The sequence below is a fragment of the Bufo gargarizans genome, chromosome 7, assembly GCF_014858855.1.
Source record: "Bufo gargarizans isolate SCDJY-AF-19 chromosome 7, ASM1485885v1, whole genome shotgun sequence".
Classification (NCBI taxonomy): Eukaryota; Metazoa; Chordata; class Amphibia; order Anura; family Bufonidae; genus Bufo; species Bufo gargarizans.
In genome coordinates, this window is record NC_058086.1 from 19,312,184 (window position 1) to 19,339,888 (window position 27,705).

The window sequence follows — 27,705 nt, forward strand, 5'->3', positions numbered from 1 at the left end:
AAGTGATAATCAAACTATGTAGAAGGTCTCCATTAATAATTATATATATATATATGAAAATTGCAAAAAAAGGGCAGCACTCCAAAAAGTAAAAATGCAAAAATGCTTTATTGACCCATATGCATTTTTACTTTTTGGAGTGCTGCCCTTTTTTTGCAATTTTTATCTATCTGGATTGGCTTATATCCACATTGGGCTAGTTGCACCCGCTTTTATATCATTGACTGTGCTGCCACTACACTTTTTTGTTTTTATATATATATAGATCCAGAAAAAGGACGGCACTCCGGTCTTGAAAAAAGTAAAATTATTCTTTAATCAACCTTGCGGTACAACGTTTCGGCTCCAATACTGAGCCTTTCTCAAGCACTTGAAAGGCTTGAGAAAGGCTCAGTATTGGAGCCGAAACGTTGTACCGCAAGGTTGATTAAAGAATAATTTTACTTTTTTCAAGACCGGAGTGCCGTCCTTTTTCTGGATCCATTGATTGGGGTAAGAGGTCGATTCCCCTGGACCGTGCACCCATTTTTTCCATTTGCAGTCAGTGCCGCCATTTTTCGTATTTATATATATATACAAAATAAATAATTGGCAGCACCAGAAAAAATACTAAATGCAAGCGGGCAGGGACTGCCCATCGCGGTACCCCTGAGCTGGTGGTAATAGCGGTCATTGAAAATAAAAAAGTTGCGGGTTAGATTAAAATTTAGAAGATCCAGTACAAACGCATTGTGTGATGCTAGTCTCCTTATCTCTAGTGGATAGATAGCTCTCCACAGCCCTTAGGCCCAGGTGGTTGAGCTATAGACAGCTTCCACGTCTATGGAGGCTAACAGGATGTCTTCATCTATACACACGCCATTCAGCCGCAGAAGTAGTTTGGCCGTATCGCGTATGTATGACGGGAGAATTTTAATAGAGAAAAATAAAAGTTGCGTCTTATTTTTCATACAAGGTACGCTCAGTTTAGTATTTAATATTGAGACCACTGAGTCACTAGAGGAGAGGACAGTTTAGACCTCATATCGTGTTCTACAACTTTAATAAAGACCAATTGCTGCAGCCAATCGCTGGGCTCAGTGGTGACATCCCATATACTGCTGAGGCCAGTGATTGGCTGCACGTTGACCTATGTGCATATAAAGTCACTGCTGCAGCCAGCAAGGGGGGGAAATGGTGTGAATCACTTCTTTTGTTATTTCATCACATACAGTATGCAGCATCCTTCTTCTTACTGATCTGACACCAGGTTGTTACTTTTTCAGAATGTACATGCTCTAAGAATGGTCAGTGTAATGATGGCATTTCTGGAGATGGATCCTGTTTCTGCACTGAAGGATGGTCTGGTCAAAAATGTGAAATCAAACTGGGTAAGAGCTCATTTCATAATTCACAATAAGATTTTTTATTTTTTTATTGAATCATATGAATCTGACATATTATTTATTACGTTGTATAAATACTTAGGGTGCGTTCACACATGCGGCAGCAGATCCAGCAGGCTGTTCCTGCAGAGAGCAACCTGACGGATTTCTCTAGATCCGGCACTGCCGGATTCTACCGCTGGATCTCCATTGACTATAATGTAGTCCAGCGGTGATCCAGCTGCATGCAGTGGTTTCTGTACGGCTGACAGTACCCACTGCTTAGCAAACAGCTCTGTCAGAAAATATTCATAGGGAGTTTAAAAAATTACTCGTGAACCATTGTTTTTCCAGATTTTATCAGTGGATGTCGCATCGCATCCACCTTTTTGTGCAATTTAATTTTTTTGCTTCAATGCATATAAAGTAAAATAAAAAATGCTAAACATTGACTTGATTAAAAATCTTCGACCATTTTGTGTCTTCAGCTCCTATGCATTCCTATATGTCTCCATAGTTACAGACTAAACACAAACCTTGTTTAGTCTGATGCCGCAGGAATACCTTCTGAGCCGTGCTTCTTGCTAATCTATCGAATGTAGATGGAATGGAGTGTACTGAATCGTACTATAAAGGTTGTGTTTTCAGTCTAAGGGCTCATGCACACAATTTTTTATTTATTTTTTTTCCGCATCCAATCCGTTTTGTTTGTGGCTCGGATGCGGACCCATTCACTCCAGTGTCCGCATTCGTGTGTCTGTTTTGTGGCACCCGCAAAAATATATAACATTTCCTATTCTTGTCCGCATTACAGAAAAGTATAGGACTGTTCTATTATGGGCTGGACGTTCGGTTCCACAAAATGCGGAATGCACATGGCCGGAATCCGTGTTTCGGATTCACAATTTTTGGACTGCAAAATAGGCTACGGTTGTGTGCATGAGCTCTATAAGATGGAGACACATTGGTCTGCAGGTGATCTGTGCACACAAAACGGTAGATGATTATTATTTATTAAAGGGGTATGCTCATCTGGGACATTTAGGGCATATGGCCAGGCTGAATGATAGTTGTGGGTCCCATCTCTGGGACTCGCTCCTTTCTCCAGACTGGGGTGCCAAAAAAAAAAGGGAGAGCAAGCCACGCATGTACAGCCAACCCCCAGCCCCCCCAATCACTGCTATGGGATTTCTGAAAAAAGGGCAAGCAGTCAGCTATTTTCACACGTCCTACAGTGAAGAATGGAGTGGTGGCCACATTTGCGTGGCATGCTTTCCTACAGCTGTGAATGGAGAGGACACAGTGTTCTCTGTTCCCTTCGGGGCCCTGTTCTTAAGATAGGAGCAGGTCCCAGAGGCGGGACCTGGACCGATCAGACATTTATGGCATATCCTAATGACACACCATAAATGTTCCAGATGGAAATACCCCTTTAAGAGAATTTTGAATGTTTTCTATCCATAACTAACTGATGATCGGTAGCTTTTTTGTACATTCCATTGTATTAATTACTGCCTTTATTGACTGTTTATTGCTTTCTTCCAGCAACTACTCCAGTCTGTTCTCCAAAATGTGATGCTAATGCCACATGCAGAGTCAATAATCAATGTGAATGTAACCTGTTTTACGAGGGAGATGGGAGAACATGCAGTGGTTAGTACACATACATGTACAGCATGTAAGAAAGAGGACCTGTCATTTCTCTCGGCTTGTCTGTCTTAGTAAATAATTGTATTCTTCATAATAAGAAAATTCTGCATTGTCATGGTCTCCTGCGTCCTGCTACTTCTAGAAATAAAGATGTTGCCTGTTGGGGTCTGTCGCTACACTCTCCTATCAGTGCTAAGAATGCCAGACTCTACAGGGACACAACCCTTTGACAAGGAGAATGGTAAATCCCAGTAATCAATTTGTTCATTAAGATCTAGTAGGAATAATGCAGCAACCGGGCCGCAGGGGCGATATGTGAGCTACGGTGGGCCGATGGGGGTAGTAGTAGTTTTACTCACAGTCCTGTAGTGCTCCCTGGGCCAGTGTGCAGTGTAGGGAAGGTTAGCACCAACTCCTTCGGGGCACACTGGTTGAGGTGCCCTTGGTTGTGTGGTTTTAAGGTGCCGTAGAGGCAGGGTCCCTGGTGTTCGTGACGCCGGCGCCGTTAGGTGCAATGAGAGATGGTGCCGAATAAGGAAAGAGGCAGGAGTTAAACAAACTGGAACTTTTTACTTAAATAATCGCCTTGAGGTAGTTATCATCCAGCAGTAGTACTTTGGTTCACAAAAAGGATGCTGAGCTGCAACTCCAGACAACAGGCTCGGTGGGGCAGTTTTAAATAGGTTCTAGCTTGACTTGAGTGAGAGAGTGATGCTTTCCTTTGTTCTGGTCTCGCTCTAATAACCCAGCCTTTCGGTACTTAGATCTCTGTCTAGAATTTGGCAACCAGCAGGGCGGTCTACCTAGAGGCAGGCATCAGACTTCTGCTCCATTCTTTGAACAGGTTGCTTCAATACAATAATGTAATGGCTAGACAGTGGCACTACTCAAAGGGATCCAGTAACCCTTGGGCTTGGTTTCCTACTTATCTTGCCCTACTGAAGAGTGCCCAGGGGCACACAGCAAAATCTACATACTCTCCTCTCCTTCACTAACCTCTCATCTACCACTTCCTGTGACTGACCTGTTCTATATATGTTGTGTTATAGCACCACCTAGTGGTGACTAGATGTAATGCAAAGTCCAATCTTGGTCAGTTGATCAAACAATCCTTTTAGGAGTCCTAATTTAATTTTTAAAACTTCAAACTTTATTATTTACTATTAAAACCAGTGTTCAAGAGAAATGGTGCCTAAAGGTAGTTGTTAAAACTATCAGGCTACACATATGGGCTGGAAGCAGATGCTAATATGTCTAGTTATAGTCTCTGTCGCTTACTCTACAATCCTTTACCCTAAGTTCACACCTGAGCGTTTTAAAGTGTTACTCACCTATAACAAGACTGTATAATGCATCACAACAGCGTGTGTGATGACTGAGAACAGCATCTGGGCAATTACAGGAGACTCTGCCCTGTCGTGTGCCCACCCCCTCTATCCGCTATGGGCTGCTTTATTATCTTGGGACAGGGCTGAAGGATAATGGCCCATTCTACTTTATGGGGATAACATGAACCCAGCTTTCTGTGCATATTTGTGTGTATAATGTGAGTTTGGCTGCATTATTTCTTTTTTTTTTTTTCCAGCATTGTATCATATTGTTACATGTTCTAAATTTTAGATTCTTCTTTATTACAGTGATTGACCAGTGTGGTGCCTACAATGGTGGCTGCAGCATTCATGCCAAGTGCTCCCAGTTTGGAACAAAGATCTCATGTGAGTGCTTTCCGGAGTATGAAGGAGATGGTTTTGTCTGCACTCCAATCAATCTCTGCGCTAATGGTGAAAATGGCGGCTGCAGCGAGCATGCGACGTGCATTTATACTGGTCCAGTAAGTGAGGAACCTGATGTTCTTCTTAATTGTTTTCAGATCAATCTGTCAGGACAGGGGGGTCAGCTCTTTGGTTATAGTCTTAATAAAATTGTCTTTATTTCAGGCAGAACAAATTGTAATAATGTACTGCGCTTATTCTTCAAATGGAGTATTTTGGATAATATTAAGGACGTTTGCTAATACCAGTTGGATTCCTGTCATCAAAAGTGATGACAGAAGCTTGTAATGTCAGCGTCTGACACTGGATTATCCAAGCTGAGCACATTATATAGTGTACAGTATACATCATAACTGATACACAGAATATAATATTCAAAGAATGACGACTGGACGCTAAATATACCATAGGAAGTGGGCACTGTGCCATGTCTTGGTGACTCAGGGTAGCACATGATGTAGAATTACGTTCAGGATTTACCTATGTTTTCAGGTGCTTTTCCCACTATGTAGTATTCCAGTAACTGGATGCCATAGGTGCAATACATATTCAGAAATTCTGCACAGAAAATACAGTGTACAGAAAATATTTTATAATAATGAGGTATCAGAGACCTGGCACTGTGATTACTCCACCATGGATTGGGCACTTAAATGATCTCATGTACATACATTTTCAGTCATCTTAAAGGGGCTTTCTAGGTCTGTAATAATGTTGACTTATCCTTGGGATAAGTAATAAATATTGTATCAGTGGGGGTCAGCTGTCTGATCAGTGGGGGTCAGCTGCTGAACAGGCACCTGACCGGCACATCTCTGTATTCTGCGTAGTATACAGTACCGCAGTGCAGTTCCCATTGACTTAAATAGGAGCTGTGCTACAGTACCATTCACAACCACTACCGCCAAGTACACAGAGCTGTGCTGTTCCAGAGCACAGCAGCCGGTTCAAACAGCTGATCATAGGGTTGCCAGGAGTCAACGATCTACTATTAATGACCTATCTTAAATGGTCAATGCCGTTTCAACAAACTTTGTAAAAATCAATAGTACAAGTGAATATAAGAAACTTTGTAATATATCTTAATAGAGCTCACTGAAGGATACAATTACATGCTACCCATAGGAGTTTGGGGGGTGGGGGTGAGAGCATGTAGGGATGCAGTGCTACAGTACCATTCACAGCCACTACCACCGAGTACACAGAGCTGTGCTGTTCCAAAGCACAGCAGCCAGTTTAAACAGCTGATCATGCTACCCATAGAGATTCATGGAGAGGGGAGGAAGCATTTTTCTCTGATAAGATATATTTCAAAGTTTCTTATACTCATCTGTCCTATCGATTTATGTAACGTTATGAAACGTTTGTTGAAACTACAGTGACCATTTAATAGTATACTCTGTTGCAGTAGTGAATGTAAAGACTGGTTTTGATGTGCAAGTTTTTTTTCCCCACTAAAGTCAATTTGCAAGAACCACAAACAAAATGTGATACATTTGAACTCTGAGCTTTCTGGGATCAGGATATTGATAGTCTATCGTCAGGATAGGCCACTAATATCAGATAAATTAAGGTCTAACTCTCAGCACCCCCCACGATCAGATGTTTGAAGTGGCCTCCTAATTGTTTACATGGGTCCATCTACCTGCATGCTTTCTACTTTTTATTATCTACGTATTGACAGTGCAGGGTATTGTAGGATGCAGCACTCGCACAAGCCCCCTGCTGTTGGGTGTTCTGGGAGTCTTACCCACTCCAATCTGATGTCAATGAGCTATGTTAAGTGGTCATTGTTGTTTTATTAAACTTTGTACTGTATAAATGAGTTTAGGTGACTATATTAAACTTTAGGGAGAAGCAATCAATATTTCAGTCTTGGAAACCACCTTTAATATACGGAGTCCTCCATGTGTCAGGAATCTTGACACATCTCATAGCTGTAGATTACACTAGTGCGGGAATCAGCAACCTCCAGCACTCCAGCTGTTCTGAAACTACAATTCCCAGAATCCTATTTTCACTTCTGTGGGAATTACAAGAACAGCTGAACAAATGGGCATCTTGGGAGTTGTAGTTTCACAGTAGCTGAAAGTTGCTGACCTCTGCATTAGGTTGCATTCACACGTCCGTAAGTGTTTGGGGATCTGCAAAACACTGATACCGGCCGTGTTCGTTCGTCATTTTGCAGACCGCACATGGCCGGACCTATGATAGAAATGACTATTATTGTGACAAGAATAGGACATGTTCTATCTTTTTTACGGGGACGCGTAACGGAACTACGTATGCGGACAACACCATGTGCTGTCCAAATCTTTTGCAGCCTCATTGAAATAAATAGATCCAAACCCGTTCCGCGTGGACCCAGAACGGATGTGTGAATGGACCCTTAATGTCATAAGGAAGGCCCCCAGGTCAAGCAGTAATATACATCTCTAGTTGCTTTTGAGTTCAGTGCAAAAACATTGTTTCTTTTGCTCTTACAAAGTTTGCATTTCTGATATCAAAAGTTATTATATGATCCTCCACGATTTTCTCCAAACCATCATACTTTAGTTAGTCTAACACATTTTTTTCTTGCTTACCAAAGGCTTCCCAGTTCACAGTACTAGTACAGTAAGTTACTATTTCAGATAAAGGACTGTGGGTTTCTTCTGCGCAATATAATACAATTTCATTTGGTTTTAGAAAACACGAAGATGTGAATGTCATGAAGGTTATGTTGGTAATGGGGTACAGTGCCTAGAAAAAGCTATTCCACCCGTGGACCGCTGTCTTGAACAAAATGGGGAATGTGATTCTCTGGCAACCTGCTCAGATTTGCATTTTGAAGGTATGTAAAATGGATTTCACGCTAACCAGTGAAGCAGCCTAAGAAAGTGTTTTTAATCTGTGTGTTGTTGCAGTTATTATCAGAGACATACATAGAAATCACAAGTCCCCATAACATAACAAAAGCTGCTTTTATATGGGCAGAGCCAAAGCTGATTGTCGGGAAGGAAGCGTTTCTTCCCGATAGTCGGCTGCTTGTTAAGGCTACTTTCACACTAGCGTTCGATCGGATCCGTTCTGAACGGATCCGATCATAATAATGCAGACGGAGGCTCCGTTCAGAACGGATCCGTCTGCATTATTTTGGCATATAAAAGCTAAGTGTGAAAATAGCCTCGGACGGATCCGTCCAGACTTTCAATGTAAAGTCAATGGGGGACGGATCCGCTTGAAGATTGAGCCATATTGTGGCATCTTCAAACGGATCCGTCCCCATTGACTTACATTGTAAGTCTGGACGGATCCGCACGCCTCCGCACGGCCAGGCGGACAGCTGAACGCTGCAAGCAGCGTTCAGCTGTCCGCCTGTCCGTGCGGAGGCGAGCGGAGCGGAGGCTGAACGCCGCCAGACTGATGCAGTCTGAGCGGATCCGCATCCATTCAGACTGCATCAGAGCTGGACGGAAGCGTTCGGGTCCGCTCGTGAGCCCCTTCAAACGAAGCTCACGAGCGGACAGCCGAACGCTAGTGTGAAAGTAGCCTTAGTGGAGGTGAAGCGCTGGATTTACATGCAGAGATCACCTCCACAGTATGAGGACAAGGAATCGCGATTGCTCATCCTCATACAGCTGCATTGTTTCTGGGCAGCACGATCTGCTGCCCAGAAACAATAATTTATGTGCCTGCACTAACGATCATTTCACCCAATGAACAAGCCTTTTGCTCGTTCATCTAATGATCTGCGGTACCTTTACACGGGCAGATTGGCGTTCACAGGAATGTTCGTTTCCCATAATCTGCCCGATTATCTAGATGTGTAAATCCACCCTAAGAATTGGGCCACCTCTTTGGCCCAGGCAGGTCCTCATTTACTTTAACCCCACCTACCCCTTTGCCTTACACACAAGTAGTAAGGCCTCTTTCACACGAACATGACGGATTGGCTCTGGATGCGTTTAGGAAAACTCGCACCATTTTGCAAGCAAGTTCAGTCAGTTTTGTCTGCGATTTCGTTCAGTTTTTTCTGCACAGGTATTGCGCGTTTTGATGCGTTTTTCACGCGCGTGATAAAAAACTGAAGGTTTACCAACAACATCTCTTAGCAACCATCAGTGAAAAACGCATTGCATCCGGACACAATGCGTTTTTCACTGAAGCCCCATTCACTTCTATGGGGCCAGGGCTGCAGAATATAGAACATGCAGCGATTTTCACGCAACGCAGAACTGATGCGTGAATAAAAACGCTCATGTACACAGACCCATTGAAATGAATGGGTCAGGATTCAGTGCGGGTGCAATGCGTTCACGTCACACATTGCACCTGTGCTGAATACTCGCTCGTGTGAAAAGGGCCTAAATGAATGAAATAAAAGACACCTCTGTATTACACCTGTAACTTTGTGGGCAGGAATTTGTTGCAGAAAATTTCTTTCACTGAATATCTGTTTCATTCATCTAAATGAGGCTTGCAGAAATCCATGTGCTTGCTGCCAAAACTACACCATTCAGATGATTATCAGTTGCAGAAATTTTCAGCAATGAAGTATGCCTTGAGTGAAGGCACCCTTAACAGTAGCAGTCACTCACACACTGTGGTGTCTGCTGTAATGTCTTCTCCTCTCTTCACTCAGGGTGCATGCTAGTGGGGAGCTGGGAACAGGGGCGGACTGGCCATAGACCCTACAGGGAAATTTCCTGGTGGGCCGATGCTCAAAAGGGCCGCCTGAGACCTCCCGACGGCTGGGTTCATAATGATCTGATGCTCTCAGCATAAATTAATGCTGGGAGCATCAGGTACTTTTTCACCTGGCTAATATCTGCAGATGCCCTCCTTTACTTAACACCTTAAGGACCCAGGACGAGAATGCTTGTCCTAAATGGCCGGTACTTTGCGCCCCAGGACGAGCATTCTCATCCTGTTGTCCTTCCTACCCCCCATGAGCGGTCCGGCAATCAGCAGCTGGATCCCTGCTGCATCCACAGCATCAGTGATAACGCTGATGCTGGTGGATTAACCCCTCATATGCCGCGGTCAGCGCTGACTGCGGCATATGGGAGGTTTTGCGCTCCCTCTCCTCAGCCATTGGGTCCACGCGCTGCGGTGGTGGGGACCCGATGGTTGCCATCGTAGCATGTACGGAGGCCTATGAGGCCCAGGCTGGGTCTCATAGCCAAACTATCCGTGTATTACACTGTGTAATACACTGACAGTCAATGCATTGCAATACAGATCTATTGTGATGCATTGAAACAGGGAGCAGACCCTGTAATGTTGAAGTCCCATAGTGGGACAAAAATATAAATATTAAAAGTGAAATAAAAGTGTTTTTAACAATAAAATTTTTAAAGTTTCAATAAAAAAAAAAAAACCCTTGTGCAAATACACTTAATACAATTGTTGGGCTGCGTCCCTTCACTGATATTTTTGTCTGTTCAAAATATATTTGAAAATTAAAATAAAGAATTTACAAAAAAAATGCCCCTTTCCCATAAAAAGAGACATAAAAAACAGACATGTAAAAAAAAGAAAAAACAGACATATTAGGTATCACCGCGTGCATAACAACCTGCTCTATAAAAATATCACATGATCTACCCCGTCTGGTCAACACCATTAATTTTTTTTAATAAAAACTGTGCTAAAAAAAGCCATTTTTTGTTATCTTGCATCACAAAAAGTGTAATACCAAGCAATCAAAAAGTCATACGCACTCCAAAATCATACCAATCAAACCGTCATATCATCCCGCAAAACATTTGATCCTACCTAACACAATCACCCAAAGAATAAAAAAACTATGGCTCTCAGAATATGGAGATACACTAAAACATGATTTTTTTGGGGGTTTAAAAAATGCTGTTATTGTTTAAAACCTATATAAATAAAAAAAAGTATACATATTAGGTATCGCCACGTCCGTAAGAACCTGCTGTATAAAATATCACATGCCTAACCCCTTTTGTCACCTTACATCACAAAAGGTATGATACCAAGTGATCAAAAAGTCATATGCACCCTAAAATAATACCAATCAAACCGTCATCTCATTAAAAAAAAAAATGAGCCCCTACATATGACAGGCACCCAAAAAATAAACAACCTGCTCTATAAAAATACCACATGATCTAACCTGTCAGATGACCATTGTAAATAACAAAGGGGGGGCATCGGGGGGGGGGGGGGTCTTCAAATGTGACATGGCAACTTAAAATTATCCCAGTGAAATCTGCCCTCCAAAAACCATATGGCATTCCTTTTCTTTCTGCGCCCTGTCGTGTGCCCGTACAGCAGTTTACAACCACATATGGGGTGTTTCTGTAAACTACAGAATCCGGGCAATAAATATTGAGTTTTGTTTGGCTGTTAACCCTTGCTTTCTTAGTGGAACAAAATAGATTAAAATTGAAAATCTGCCAAAAAATTCTGAAATTTCATCTCCATTTTTCTTTAATTCTTGTTGAACACCTGAAGGGTTAAGAAAGTTTGTAAAATCAGTTTTGAATACCTTGAGGGTGTAGTTTCTAAAATGGGATCATTTATGGGTGGTTTCTATTATGTAAGCTTCACAAAGTGACTTCAGAACCGAACTGGTCCTTAAAAAGTGGGTTTTGGAAATTTTCTGAAACCTTTCAAGATTTGCTTCTAAACTTCTAAGCCTTCTAACGTCACAAACAAAGAAAATGTGATTTAGGCTTTGTTCACATCATCGTTCAGCCTTTCCGTTCTCCTGCTCCGTTTAGGAACAGGAGAACGGAAAGGACGGAGAAGGCACATAACTGAGTCGAACGGAGCGTAAGGACCCCCATAGACTATAATGGGGTCCATTATGCTTCCACTCAGAAGATGATTTTGGAGCGGAGGCAAAAGTTGTGCATGCAGGACTTTTGCCTCCGCTTCAAAATCATCATCTGAGCTGAAACATAACGGACCCCATTATAGTCTATGGGGTCCTAAGGGCTCAGTTTGGCGTCAGTTCATGAAAGTAAAAAATGGCAAGGTCCTTAAGGGGTCAACAGTTGAACACTGTGGCAACGGCTGCAGTATTTTGTACTGCACTGTGGTACTGTGTTTGTTTTGCCTTCCCTTCTGTCAGTTTGGGGTCACTTTTAGTTTTTTTCCAGGGCCATTTTAAGTTCCCAGTAAATTCCTGGCAGGATTAACTTCTTAGATGCATCGGTTTAGCTTGTATTTGGGATGGAAAGGGAGCAGGTTCATTCAACCTATGTCAAGCCCCCACCCTGACCTCATGGGCCCTATAGCGGCTGCATGGTCTGCTTGCATTGTAAAATAGACTAGGACGTGGTCACAGCAGGAACAGTGGACAGTTTTTAAAAGTTTAGATGAATTCTTGAAAGTAAATGACATTAATGCTTATGAAAACGTGTAGAAATCTAAGTCCCCTCCTATCCCTTGGGTGAACTTGATGGACTTATGTCTTTTTTCAACCGTATTAACTATGTACAATACTGTATGCCACTGGTTATTTTATATCAGATTCACCACTCCTCTGATTTCCTCAGTCGGCCATTTGACTTGCATAGATACTGTATGGTCTTTATTAATGATCTGCAGACAAATAACCTCTCCACTTGTATTTACTAGAAAAAACTGCTGGCGTTTTTCACTTGCAGTCACCTAAAGGTAAATATAAGTATACCTATGAAGAGGCAGAAAGCGCCTGTGCGTCAGAGGGAGCCAGCATCGCCACCTTCCAGCAGCTCTCTGCTGCTCAGCAGGTACAGTAGTCCAGGAGGCACATGTTATAACCGGGTGGTCGGCTGTAGTTTCTCCTTCTGTAAATGACTATTTTTTTCTTCCTATGTGTGAATTAAAATAGTTGGGTTATCACCGGTGCCTGGTTGGATGGCTCTACAACAGGACAGCTGGTTATCCCACAGTGTATCCCAGCGCAAACTGTGGGTCAAATCATGTTGGAATTGTCGACTATAGTCAGCGGGTAAAAAAGGGAGACACGTGGGACGTATACTGTTACCGTTTACAAGGTAGGTAAAGTTTCTATTGTAACTGAAGCACTTCTCTATACACGCCTCTAACAGGAACAGTCCTATCCTTGTCCGTAATGCAGGAAATAATATGACCTGTTCTATTTTTATTGCGGAACGGAAATACGGACATACGGAAACAAAATGCACACGGAGTACCTTCCGTTTTTTTTTTTTGCAGACCTATTGGTCTGAATGGTTTTGCATGCGGTCCGCAAAAAAAAAAAAAAAGGACACAGAAAATACATTTGTGTTCTGTCACCAGGAAATTCACAGTAAAAACAGGCACACAAACATATTTTCTTTCTGTGTCCGTCCCGTTTTATTTGTGGACCATATGCGGAACCATTCATTTCAATGGGTCCGCAAAATCCGTGTGCATTCCATTTCCGTATGTCCGCATTTCTTTTCCGGAAAAAAAATAGAGCATGTCCTATTATTGTCCGCATTACGGACAAGGATAGTACTGTTCTATTGAGGGCAAGCTGTTCTGTTTTGCTAAATACCGAATGCACACAGATGTCATCCGTATTTTTTGCCGATATGTTTTTTGCGGACCGCAAATTACATACGACACAGGCTAGTTCAGATAAATGTAATGATACCTTTCACTTAGCGGTCCATTGCTTTTTTGTGGAGAAACTGTAGTTTTAACCCATATGCAAATGAGCAGTTAATTGCACTGAAGGTGGGCCCAAGTCACTCTGTGCACCCTTGCTCCTCCTGCTTCCTCCACCAGCACCTCCATTTTGACAGGGCCAGGAGAGATGACCTGGCCCTGTGAATCAAGAAGGAGTGGGAGGGCTGGCAGAAGCTCTTGTATTTCCTTGTATTTCCATTGTATGTAATCCTCTTGCCCATGCTCTCTATGGCCCTTTATACACGTTGTATTTTTCTGTGGAATGCAATGTATTGCAATGTTACTTATGCAGTTTATATGGTCCTCTCCTAGACTTTGTAAAGGAAATGCAGCAATGACAAGCAAGGTATCAATTCAAAATGAAAACAGATTTGTAAAATAGATCTTTAGATCTAGGAGCTGTAATTATTATGCTTTTTAGAAAACAAATAGCTTAAATACAAATCTTAACAGAAAATTATAACTAATAAATGTACTGGTAATATCCTCTTCTACGAGCCAAAGAAGATAGTAACTAACGAGCGAGCAGTTGACTTTCACTGTGGCTGACCAGTTGTTTTACAGTGGATTCTGGGATACGGAAATAAATAGGCTCACACAATAGCTAAGTGAATAAGTGTTTTACTAAATAATAGCAGTGATAAAGTGCACACATATAGAAGCAGCAGGTAAATAACGTGAATTAACAGTCACAGCTTTGGGTTCTTGGTAAGCTGTTGTGCATGCCAACTCCCAAGAAGGTGAGTAACAGAGATGAGATAGAGCATTCAAAATATGTTTTATTCAGAGATAACCTTCTGTGATATAGAGGGAGTATTTATACAATTAGTGCACACACTAGAATGTTCCAGAAAAAAATAATAGAATCAACAAGAAGGTCCCACAATATTGCTTTACAGGTGTGTTTTGTGCAAGCGTGGAATCAGCAAATACATTTGGCATGTGGCCTTGAAGCTGAACCTAAAGGCAGGTTTACACGCTGCAATGAACAGTCGATGGTCAGGAAGGAAGCGTCAGCTGCTCGTTCAGTGAAGACGACCAAGGCATTTACATGCAGGGATCGCTACTTCAATCGCTCATCCTCATACATATCACTGCTGCCCAAAAAAGATAATTGGTGTGCCTGCACAAGCGTTTTGCTTGTTCTTCGGGTGATCGGCGGTACATTTACATAGGCAGATTGCTGGGAACAAGCATTCAAAGGAACGTTCGTTCCTGTTAGGGCTTGTTCACACGACCAGTGCCCCTCCGTGCCTGTGCTGTGGACCGCAAATTGCGGTCCACAATGCATGGGCACCGGCCGTGGGGCTGCCGCATGAAGATTGCGACCCCATTCACTTGAATGGGGTCCGCGATCCGTCCGTTCCGCAAAAAGATAGAGCAAGTTTTATCTTTTTTGCGGTGCGGAGGAACAGAACCCACGGAAGCACTCCGTAGTACTTCCATAGGGTTCCGTTCCGCACCGCATCTCCAGATTTGCAGACCGATTCAAGTGAATGGGTCCGCAACCATGATGCGGAATGCACACGGGCTGCAAAACGGGAACGGTCGTGTGAACAAGCCCTTAATCTGCTTTAATATCGGACTGTGTAAATCCATCTAGTTAGAGGTTTAGAAGTTGTAGAAGCAAAAAAGCAAAAATTAGCCCTTCCCTGCACCAGTTCATCCATGTATAAAATTAATAGAGAGACTGGTCTCATCTTCCCACAGCAGTATCAAATGTTTGCCCTCTGATATTAAACAGGACCTTTTCTGTTCTAGTGACTTACATTACACATGTAATAACATTCCTGGAGCATATTTTCTATGCTGTGCCATTCCCCTATTATTCCTACTATACTGCTAATTTATGAATGAATTGACAGCAGTCTGCATTAAATTTCATGAAGACCTGATTTACATATCACTAAAAAGTGATATATCGTAGGAACAGTGCAAAGTAGGAAGATAAATAAGGTATGGTTTTACTCAGCATGATTAACCCTTTCTAGCATAATGCCTGGTTTAATAGGGTTGATCTTAATGACATGCTCCTTAAGGCCACAGTCAGTGATTTCCATCAGTGATTGTGAGTCAAAACCAAAATATAGAACAGGTGCAAATCTTTGCATTATACCTTTTGGCCTCATGCACACGACTGTAACATGGATACCGGCTGTGTGCATCCTGCATTTTCCCTTCGGCAGGTCCCGCAGTATTTTACAAATGTTTATATTCTTGTCCACAAAACAGAGGCCACAGAACGGATGTGGACAGTACACAATGTGGCCTTATTTAAATGAATGGGTTCTCATCCGATCTGCAAAAATTGCGGATTGGAGGAGGACGGAAACTATTGTTGTGTACATGAGGTCTATCCCAGTGTAGCCTCCACTCCTGGTTTTGGCTCACAACACTGATGGAAATCACTGATCAAACACTGACTGTGTGAAAGCGGCCTCAAGGGTTTTCTATGGGGCAAACCTGACCAATATCTGTCTAATCAGGCCAATAGTTGGTGTGTATAACAAAAGATCTGTGTGTATAATAGGCCATCTGACCAATAATTGGTCAGAAATCTGTCAGAGAAGCTGTCAGTGTAATACAGCCCTAAGGTCAGAAGTCTGACACTGATAATGCATTTCAATTCGGCAGAATATGACTATAGTGGGTAAAGTGGTCATGATAATTCAAATGATTTTGTAGACACACGATGTGAATGTCCTGATGGCTACATTGGTGATGGGAGTTTCTGCAATGGAAACCTGCTGCAAGTTTTGGAGGCGAATCCGAAACTATCAAAATTTTACTCGGTAAGTTACTGCTGCCTTGAATTCTTATTAAACCAAATTAAAGGGGTTCTCTGGGAATAAAGAAAATGAAAATACTTAAATATTACTTTATTATAAATATTTTCTCAAATACCTTTCATTATTTATAATGGCTCGTTTTGTCTGGGGAGCAATCATCAAGGGAAACAAAATGGCCGCTGTCATTAGTTCACACAAAACCTGTCCTGAACACACATGAGGACAAGTTACTTCACAGCACTGAGGTAAAGAGCTGCCTCCTCCTCCTCCTCTTCTCTACTTGTCAGAGATTATGATCCTAAATACAGATGATAACGACTTTAGCTGAATATCTGGGGAATTTAGTTCATGAGGAGACATGAATTACAGAGAGAACGGACAGGACAGGCTGTGGTAAAGCAGACTGCATACAAGTGCTGCTGCTCATTAGCCACACCTCACCCTCCTCTCATGTCTCCTCATCATCTCCATTCCCACAGAGATTCACCTGTATTCAGGATCATGATTCCTGACAAGCAGAGCAGAGAGGAGGATGAGGCAGCACTATGGCTGATTGTGGTGAAGAAACTTGTCCTCCTGTGTGATTAGGGCAGGTTTTGTGTGTACTGATAGGACAGCGGCCATTTTGTTTTTCCTAATGATTACTTCCTAGACAAAACAAGCCATTTTTAAGTAATGAAAGGTATTAGAGAATATAATATAAAAATAAATATTTAAAGGAGTTCTGTCACCCCACTAAAGTGATTTTTTTTTTTTGGGCTAGTTACATTTGTTATAGTGCGATATATGAGAATATAATGTTGTTACTTACTTTCATGCGGCCGTTTCTTAAGAAAACGAAGTTTTATTATATGCAAATCAGGTCTCTACCAGCAAGTAGGGCGTCTACTTGCTGGTAGCCGCCGCAAAAAACCGCCCCCTCGTCGTGTTGATTGACAGGGCCAGCCGTGATCTCCTCCTCCGGCCGGCCCTGTCAGCATTTTAAAAATCGCGTGCCTCTGTTCATTCGGCGCAGGCGCTCTGAGATGAGGAGGCTCGTCTCCTCAGAACTCCCTCAGTGCGCCTGCGCCGATGACATCACCGAAAGAGAAGACGTCATCGGCGCAGGCGCACTGAGGGAGTTCTGAGGAGACGAGCCTCCTTCTCTCAGAGCGCCTGCGCCGAATGAACAGAGGCGCGCGATTTTTTAAATACTGACAGGGCCGGCCGGAGGAGGAGATCACGGCTGGCCTTGTCAATCAACACGACGAGGGGGCGGTTTTTTGCGGCGGCTGAAGAGTCAGCAAAAAAAACTGGATGCCGCAGTCCCCCGGCCAGTGTCTCTGTAGCCCGCCAAAATGATGGAACACATGTCAGGTGTGTATATATTATGAAGTGAGGTGATTCACAGGAAAGTGGTATATAATACTAACCACTAAAATATGATAACTGTGATCATCACTCTAATGCATAGCCACTAGATCAGTCTCAGGCACTGGATCCTGATGATATGCAAATGACAACATAAGCAGAGTGATATCTATATAGAATACTCAAATAAGCGAGACCCCATGCACCAAATCTTCAAATGAAGGCTATAAACAGAGCTCATCTGTAGGCACCTGATGGAGAGTTACAACATACCATAAGACATGATGGAGGGCAGAAACAGCAGGCACAGGACAGGCTGAAAACCCTGACACGGGTTTCGCCTCAGCTTCATCAGGAGGTAAGTAAAAGTGTGACCATAGTCCCCTATTTATATCCCCCATGTAGCTTCAGGGCATAAAATAATTGAATGTAGCAGCTGATACTCACTATCGAGCGCTCCTGCCTGATGATGCACGCCGAGTACACCATGGCGACGCCGCATTTATCAGGAGGAGGGGTGGAACGCAAGCTATGCGTTCCAGCCCGCCTCCCAAGGAAACGTAGCGGCGTCCCCACGTGACCCGGCGTACAGCGCATCACAGCACAGCGCTGTATCAGCCTATCAAGCGTGAACATCTTCAGGCTGTAAGGATATCAAAACCACATTTGGCATACCGGGCATTATCATCCACATTAAGATACCCGATATACGAAGTCTACATAGGAGATATTAACAATATAGGGCAACAATGGAAAGCGGAATACATCTGAATACATATAAATATCGAAGGAGGAAACTGAATACACATCATCATGATTATTACGGGCTACAGAGACACTGGCCGGGGGACTGCGGCATCCAGGTTTGTTTGCTGACTCTTCAAACTTTTTTTGTTATCTTTAATACCTGAATTATTATGATCTGTTTATTATGAAAAGAAAATTTATATATTTTTTATATATTGGGCATTCATTGGTTGTTTGTTTAACAACATTTTAGGTGTAAGCTATTAATAAATTTGTTAAACAATATACAAAGGGAGGTAGCATCCTATTGTACACAATTGGCCAAACACAGGGACCAAAAATGGCATATGAACCTACATATTACCCTGATATATATAAATTACTACTAATAACCACAAAATATTATATAAACTCTATTAACTACACAGCTGTGCAATAGTGTTGCGATATTTTAAAAAATTATATTTTGGTGGTTTTTATTAGTAATATATGTACACCAGTTCATTAATAAATTTGTCACATCGTTTGGCGGTCTGTGCACCAGAGCTCCACAGCCCGACTCATTTAACAACGTGCACTAGAAAACTGGAGCACTTTACACCAGAAATTTACTACAGCTACTGGTTGGAGTAGATTTCTGTCCTGTCCTGGTGCACGGACAGCAGAAGATGCAACCGCTTTATAAAATGGTTGAGTCTTTCACCAGCAGGGTTTTTACTAAAGGCCCGATTACATTGCTCAATTGATCAGACTACCGTTGGGAAGGAAGCATTTCTTCCCGACAATCTCCTGATCGTCTATTACATGCAACGATCTTCTCCACAGTGTAGGGAGGATCAATCGCTACTGCCATCGCCTGTCTCCATACAAAATCATTGATTGGACACCACAATCCACTGCCGGCAAACAATTATTTAGGTGTCCACATGAATGATTTTATTCCCCAATGAAAGAGCGTTTTGCTCGTTCATCAGGTAATCGGCAGTACCTTCATACCGGCAGACAATCATCAATGAGCGTTCGTACAAACGTTTGTTTCCGATAATTTGCCTGAACATCAGGCAGTCTAAAAGTGCCTTAAAACTGGTGTGTAAATCAATCCAATAACGAGATTTGCTATTTTCCAATACTAGGCTGTGCTACTGCACAGCCTAGTATCTGTTAGAGAACATGACACGCGCCGCCCTCAGCGCGCACCATGTTCTCATCAGCCAGCACAGTGGAGAAGGAGACATTGTGACGCAGCCACCATTGTGACGCAGCCGCCACAGCCACCAGAAAGGAGATGATACTGAGGGGGGGGGGGGGGTTGTTAACACTGTGCCACCAATGAACAGAATTAACATTATTATAAAACTGAGGAGGAGGGGAGGGGCTGTGGCCACTGCGCGACCAATGCATATAATTAATCCCTAAATACAAATGTAGGTGGCCTCAATGACAACCCGCGGTGATCCGCCAAACCCTGTCAATAAACCCCTTAGGGGTTAATTGACGCGGCGCGGTGGGATCCCGATCATTGAGTCCGGATGCCGGCTGTGTGATGTGGCCGGCACCCACGGCTTACATTTGTATTTAGGGGTTAATTATATGCATTGGTGGTGCAGTGTTAACAGTCCCCCCTCCTCATTATTATAATAATGTTAATTATAGTCATTGGTGGCAGTGGCCACAGGTGCCCCCCCTCCGCAGTATTCACATTGGTGGCAGTGGCAGCATCTGATGGAAGCCCCAGCAGTGAAATTGCAGGGCTCCGATTGGTTTTACCATAGCAGCCAGGATGCCACTAAAGCCTTCCATGGCTGCCATGGTAAGCTGCCTGTTGCTGTGTGCACAAAGCCCAGGGCAACAGGGACAGCGTAAAATCCTGTTCACCCTAACAGAGCTCTATTAGGGTGAATAGCACAAGGGATCAAAAGATCCCAGGTTCTAGGCCCCTAAGGGGCTAATTGTTATTAAATAAAAAGTAATAAAGTTTTTTTTAAAACACCAAAATATTAAAAGTTTAAATCGCCCCTTTCCTAATTTTACATATAAAATAAATAAATAAATAAAAAACATATTAGGTATTGCCACGTCTGGAAAATTAAAATATAAAAAAATAATCTCCTATGTAGTAAACTCGGCTTTTTTTGTGTTTTATTTTTTTCGTGTGGTATCTAGTATCGCAATACTTTTTACTTTTTTATGGTATCGAAATTGAATCAAAATTTTGCTATCGTGAAAACCCCAACATGCTATCGTGAAAACCCCAACCTCAAATTAGAAAGCAAAATGCTCAAAGGAAGGGTGGACAGCCAGAGATGGGGCTCAGTCATTTTAGGGCACTGACAGTGAAGCAAATAATGACTAGATAAAAGGGCGACTCCAGTAAAAACCTTCAGTCTCCTTAGTGAATTCTGGTTGTCTCTTTCTAGATGGTTCTCGACTATGGACTGATCAACTCCCAGGGTTCAGTGTTTGTAGACATCCTATCAAACCGAACTTCATATAAAACCCTGTTTGTTCCAGATGATAACAGCTTGGATGATAATGTGGTAAGTCTACAGGGTCGAACCAACATTTGCATCATATGGTGTGAAGAATATAATACAGGCTTGTAATTAAAATTGTGGTCAGCCTGTCGAGCTGATTTATGCGAAATCCATCAACTGCAACTTAAAAAAATAAAAAAATAAGATGCGGGTGTGTTGCGGGAAAATGTGCAATTTTTCCATGCGAGTGCAAAGCATTTAATGCGTTTTGCACGTGCGTGAGAAAAATCGGCATGTTTGGTACCCAGACCCGAAACCGGACTTTTTCACAGAAGTTCAGGTTTGGGTTAGGTGTTGTGTAGATTTTATTATTTTCCCTTATAATATGGTTATACGGGAAGATAATAGCATTTTTAATACAGAATGCTTAGTAAAATGTCCATTGAGGGGTTAAAAATAACAAATTTAACTCATCCCATCCACTTGGTCACGGATCTCCTCTTCTTTCTTCAGGACCTGGCTAAAGGACCTTTGATGACATCACTGCGCTCATCACATGATCCATCACCATGGGTGTGTGATCTGTCCGCACCGCAATAAAATAGAGTATGTTCTATTTTTTTGTGGTGCGGAGGCACGGACAGAAATGCCATCGAAGCACTCCATAGATCTTTCGTGGCCTTCCGCTCCATATCTTCCGGATTAAGGACTCATTCAAGTGAATGGGTCCACATCCGTGATACAGTGTTTGCAGGCCACAATACGGGCACCGCCGTCACACATTTGTGTGCACGAGCCCTTACAAAGAGACTGATCCTCAATTGGGGAATTATCTTCCCTCCTAAGAGCTCATGTACACAATCGTGTGTGCCCCATGCTACGCACCGCTTCATAGGTCCTCCGATCTGTGCCTCTGTATCTTGTGCATTATTGCAGACCCATGTGGATTGCGGTCCGCAATACGTGCACGGACAGTCTACGGTCGTGTGAATGAGCCCCAAAACACATTTAGGTCTCATGCAGACAACCGTGATCTGCCCGAAAACATGCTCAGTGTGATGGCTGGATTTTACAGGCCGACCATACCATAATTACTTCTTTTTTTTTAGACTTTAACATGGCGGGACTTGGAGCATCACCTTTCTAAACTGGACATATTAGTGCCATACACAAATCTGACACATGGGAGTACTGTGCTTTCCAATCTAGGCTACAACCTTTCCATCTCACATACTAATTGTTCCACAGACCTGGTAAGTAAATTATCACAGATTCAGTTTTTGTATCAAAAAGGAAAAGTATAAGGTAAGGACAAATATTTCTACCTTTGACAAAAAAAAAAAAAGTATCAAAAACTGTGTGTAAAAAAACTGCCCTAAAAAGTTTTTCTCTAAAGAAAGTGGGTGACAGTGTACTGTATACCTATACATCGCAGGAAATCTTTATGATGTACACCTCCAACGTAGGCTTTTAACGTGATATAAGCCTAAGCGGAAAGCACGCGGCTGTCATCGCTACACTGTCCGCGTCCATGTGGCCGTTCTGCAAATTATAGAACATGTCCTATTCTTGTCCACTTTGCATACAAAAATAGGCATTTCTGCAGATGCAATGAGCAAATTGTGAAATGCACACAGCTGATATCCGTATTTTGCGTACCACAAAATAGATATGGTTGTGTGCAAGAGGCTTTAGTCTGTACTCTTATTTTTCCTCCAGTGTCCGAAGGTTGTAAATGAGAATGTGATTCTTCACTGGGATATCCCGGCCTTCAATGGAATCATCCATATAATCAAAGGACCATTGATTGCGCCGCCTATGCAGGTAAACGGATAACGTCCGTCACTGTACATGATGATTTTACACTGAAGATGAATTGCTACTTCACCATACTCTATATTTTCTAATATTCCAGGACATAACAGATAGCCAAATCTCTCACCCCGTTAGCACAGCATTGGTCACAGTCCTCATCTTGTTGACTGTGGCTGCAGCGGCTGCTGGATACATCTACTACAGGAAGAACCCTAGGAGATTTAATTTCAGGAAACTTAAGGTTAGTAATGATATGTCAAATATGTTTCCCCACGAAACTAGATCCATACTGCACTCACTTGGGACACAGTATGTCAGGATACTATTTCATTCATGTCTGGTTCCAGATATAGACACCCTTATCAAAGTCCGCCCGGGGCACCATACATTTAGGCTATGTTCACATCTAGGAAGGAGCAAGTTGCAGAATTTGTATACTGGCTCAAAAAAAATATGGCACTACATGTAGTGTGATCCTCTTTTTCCATTAAAAGAACGGATATCTCAGCAGAACCCAGTGTCGTCCACTAGGCCTTGGTGGTGTCGTGTGACAGATCTGGCACTTCATAGTGGATACTATGATGCAGATGTAAACAGGGGCAAGCAAAATGGATTTATCTAATAATCCTCAGGTACCATGCTTCACAGCTGCCTCTGAGGGGTACTATTTCTCCTTATGGAGAGCACTTAGTATGCCTAATGAGTCTTATAGACCAGGCAATGCTCCTCTGGAAAAAAAGAGTATTCAACTCAGCTTTCTCCAAAAAGGAAAGAGAGTTGAGCCTCTAATGCCACCAGATGTAAGATAGCTATCCTATAAGTCAGTGTTCGACCTTTTAAACAGGCCTTGAGACATACCGTAATTTAGGATTATAGCTAAGGCTACTTTCACACTTGCGGCAGAGGAATCCAGGAGGCAGTTCCGTCGCCGGAACTGCCTGCCGGATCTGGCAAAACGTATGCCAACTGATTGCATTTTAAGACTGATCAGGATCCTGATCCAAAATGCATTGCAAGAAAGGATCCATTTGTCCGGTTTGATTTTTGAGGATGGATCCGGCGTTCTGGTATTTTGAATGTCAGATCCGGCACTAATACATTCCTATAGAAAAAAATTCAGGCAAGTGTTAAGTTTTTTTCGCCGGAGATAAAACCGTAGCATGCTGCAGTTTTATCTTTGTCCTGATAAGTCAAAAAGACTGAACTGAAGACATCCTGATGCATCCTGAACGGATTAGTCTCCATTCAGAATGCATTAGGATAAAACTGATCAGTTCTTTTCTAGCATAGATCCCCTAGGACGGAACTCGGTGCCGGAAAAGAAAAACGCAAGTGTGAAAGTAGCTCATCTGCAGACAGGTCTTTCAGGGTGATTGCCCCTCTTCTGTGCATAGCAGAGAGAACTTAGCTGGGTGAGAGGCCTCTGTCACAATTAGCTGCCTGTATCGCTGCCAGTGTATAGTAAGTTTCATAATTCATTGGATCTTATGTTCAAAATAATCAGAATACAGACTGGTCCCTGTGGGCAATTCTTCTACCTATTGGCTGACCATGCGGTTCAGCACGAGGCCTACTGTGTCCAGCAAATATGACCTAATATTGTAACATACCTTCACCTCACTGACCACTTATCATCATCTGTATCTCTTTATAGGAGGAAGAGGACAATGAACTAAATGTACAAAATCCACCATTGGTGACCATCCCTAATCCAGTATATGGTGGCAGCAGAGCCTTCTTAGCCCAGCCTGATGTAAGCTAAATACATGGAGAGAGGTTTATCATGAGGGGAAATGTTAGGCCAGACACACATGACCGAGATAAATGTGATAAACTTGCAGGGTGTGTCAGTGTGCGATCCTGTTCTGACCTCCCCTCCTCTGACGGGATCAAACAGCATTGTACTGATTTCTAATGCTGTATAACCCTGAGAGTCCTAAAATCTATTGCATTACACTGACAGCATTATGTCAGTGTAATTCAGCAGATTTGACGACTAAGGCCTAGTTCACACTTCAGTGTTTGGTCAGTGATTTCCATCAGTGATTTGTGAGCCAAAACCAGGTGCAGCTCTAAACATAGAACAGGAGCAGATCTTTCCCTTCTACCTAATGTCTATGGAGGCTCCACTTCTAGTTTTGGCTCACAAATCACTGATGGAAATCACTGACCAAACACTGAAGTGTGAACGAGGCCTAAGGGTTACACAGCATTATGAATCAGTACAATGCTGTGCGATCCTGTCAGAGAAGGGGCGGTTAGAACGGGTCTCACACTGACAAACGCTGCAATTGCTACTGAAAAATGACCTGAATAGAAAAGAAAGCCTCAGCATATTATTAGGCCTAGTGCTCAGTGTGAAAACTGCACAATTTAAATATTTTGTTAAAATATAGACAGTGACATGGAAAATTACAGATAAAAAAATCACCGAAAATTGTAAAAAAAAAAAAATAATCTAACATAAAAAAGGCAATTTAAACAATAGGTCAATTTCTGATGACACATTCCCCTTTAAGTGTCTTTACACACATATTTTATGTGACTTTTAACCAATAAAAAAAAAAAACCCAACCTAAAGCCTCTTTCAGACGGGCTTGTCCAGTGTGGAAAACAAGCTCTGTTTGGGAGCGTGATTTCCCATTATGCACACTGCTCATTTCACAGCATTATTACGATTTATAATGCTGTGTCTCACTGCCTGACCTTGCATCTACTGAATTGTACTGACATAATGCTATCGGCCAGAGACGCACAACATTATAAATAATTATAACTGAACGATCCTGTGAAGGAAGCAGTGTCCATAATGGGAAATCACCCTCCCACACTGAGCATGTTTTCCACACTGGACACACTCGTCTGAAATTACCCTAAGGGTGCTTCCACATTTTTTTCCTTTACAGAAGTCTATAGTAAAACATCCTGAAAGAAACACACACAGAGAATGCTGTAATTAGATTTTTAAAAAAGGACCAAAAAAAAAAAACACCAAAAAATGTCTAGTGTGTTTGTAAGTTGTTTTATAGTTTCCTATTGGCTTATGTTTTTTTGCTATTAAAAGAGGGGGAAAAAAATACTAATAAATGGGGCATATTTGCAATTTAAAAAAAATATACATGCAACCACCCTAAGACTTCTGTCACACACAAATTTGCTGTAGTGTTTTTCACCACTCAAACACACCACATGCCCCTTTCATGGGTTTTGGTCAGGAGCTGAGTGGGCGCCATAGCTACTGAGTGCCTGCTGTTTTACACAGCAGACACTCGGTGGCAGAATCCATGATCAGCGATAACTACGGTCATGGACTTTTAACCCTTCCCTTCATTGTGGGGGAGCCGTGACCGAACGGCTCCCCCGCGACAAGATCCCATGAGCCACTTAGTTGCTATGGTAGCCTTAGGCTTCTGAAGGCTCCAAGGCCTGCCATGGCAAAGTTCTTATCAGGCCCTGCCTTGGCAAAGTTCTTATCAGGCCCTGCCTATGGTAGGGCTTGTTAGGAACTTGGTTATTCTCTTATAGAATGCACAGGTAAATCATTGCAGTCCATGAGACAAGTGATCAAAAATCGCATGTTCTACTTCCCTAGGTTGACTAAAAATAAGTGTGAAAAAAAAATAAAAAAATTTACGTTTTAGAAAATAAAACCAAAAATAGATAAAAATGCAAATCATCCCTTTCCCCAATTTAAAAATAAACAAAGAAAAATGAAAGATCAATGGTATCGCCACGTCCCAAAATGTCTGTACTATTTAAAGTGAATCTGTCGGCAATATTTTACCTACATACCGTAACGAATGCTAAGGTGCTGTCTAAAACAATAAAATGAAAAGCAATTAAAAAAAATCTGTTTAAAGCAATATAATGAAGTTTGTTCTATATGCAAATGAGACACAAAGTGCCCAGCAGGGTGTTTCCAACCTTCCAAAGAGTCCAAGCTCACCTAATCAGTGGGTCCCGTAGCCCCCATTCTGTGCACTCTTAACTCCATGTGACGTCACAGATGCCCTCCCCCTGTGCTGGAGACGTCGCCTCTCCTCCTGGGCCTGTGAACCACAGTACAAAGTGTAGGTCTCAGCCTCACTATATGTACTGTGTATGCGCAATGCCGCTGGCTTTGTCACTGCAAGACCACGGCGCTCCCACAGTGACAAAGCAAGCAGAGGTGCTCATGCACATATAGTGAGTCCGCCCAGGCAGAGAGGCGACGTCCCCAGCAGAGGGGGAGGGCGTTGGTGACATCTAAAGGAGTTAGGAGCGCATGGGGGAATACGTTGCCTTTTGGGAGGTCGGAAACGCCCTGCTGTGTTCTCTGTGGCTCATTTGCATATAAAACAAACTTTTCTTGCAATCACAAATGCACAGAAGGATACCAAAGATATGTGAGAGCACCTTCCTGACAGACTGCCTTTAAAGTATAAGGGCACTATTTATTGCCGTTTTGATGTACAGTATTTGTCAAAATGGATGATAGTCAGGACTGCATGTTAGGTTGTAGACACCTGATTAACCTATTCATATTTTTTTCTTTTAGGATCCATATAACAATGAATATGACAGTTCTGATGACTGCACCATCCTTCATTAAGCCTCAAAATAATGAAATAGTTTACAAGTTCTTTGGTTTCCTACCTAACGAGATTGAGGTCGGGGGACTACTTAGGGAGACGTCCTCTAAAAATGTATCATTCATGTTTACATATATAAATATTTGTAAATGAATCTATATGTATATAAATATATTACAAAGAGCTGCAAAGAATTATGCGACATGGGTATATTTAAGAAAAGAATCTTGAACACTAAATAAGAATAGCTGAGATACGAGTCTTACCAAGCCCCCATTTGGGAGTAATACCAATAAATGTGCTGTATGAGTGACTTGTATTTCCACTGTATTTTATTCCTACTGTAAACAAGTCAATGGTGTGTGCATGTGTAGCACAGCGCCCCTCTATGGCTGAATCATTCCATTTGCCTGTTGAACTTATTCATTACACATCTATGCAATTCTGAAACATATTTGTCTTTATCAACACTGCAAAGAGTGGAAAATCATTCTGCATGAGGGTACAACCACACGGCCGTGATGCGGTCAGGAACC

At 42.3% G+C, this 27,705-nt stretch overlaps 1 protein-coding gene across 1 annotated transcript in view; it reads left to right on the forward strand.

Moving 5' to 3' along the window:
• The window catches only part of STAB1 (stabilin 1), a 318,385-nt gene extending 290,903 nt beyond the window's left edge, over positions 1–27,482 (forward strand). Inside the window, exons 57-69 of the mRNA XM_044300459.1 lie at positions 1,266–1,370; positions 2,910–3,017; positions 4,652–4,845; positions 7,475–7,619; positions 12,383–12,516; positions 12,618–12,783; positions 16,109–16,215; positions 20,727–20,846; positions 21,893–22,036; positions 22,503–22,607; positions 22,699–22,839; positions 24,253–24,351; positions 27,136–27,482. Of these exons, the coding sequence (XP_044156394.1) occupies positions 1,266–1,370; positions 2,910–3,017; positions 4,652–4,845; positions 7,475–7,619; positions 12,383–12,516; positions 12,618–12,783; positions 16,109–16,215; positions 20,727–20,846; positions 21,893–22,036; positions 22,503–22,607; positions 22,699–22,839; positions 24,253–24,351; positions 27,136–27,189 (1,622 nt within the window). The 3' untranslated portion in view covers positions 27,190–27,482. The remainder of the gene's footprint in view (positions 1–1,265; positions 1,371–2,909; positions 3,018–4,651; positions 4,846–7,474; positions 7,620–12,382; positions 12,517–12,617; positions 12,784–16,108; positions 16,216–20,726; positions 20,847–21,892; positions 22,037–22,502; positions 22,608–22,698; positions 22,840–24,252; positions 24,352–27,135) is intronic.
• The last annotated feature ends 223 nt before the right edge of the window (positions 27,483–27,705 follow it).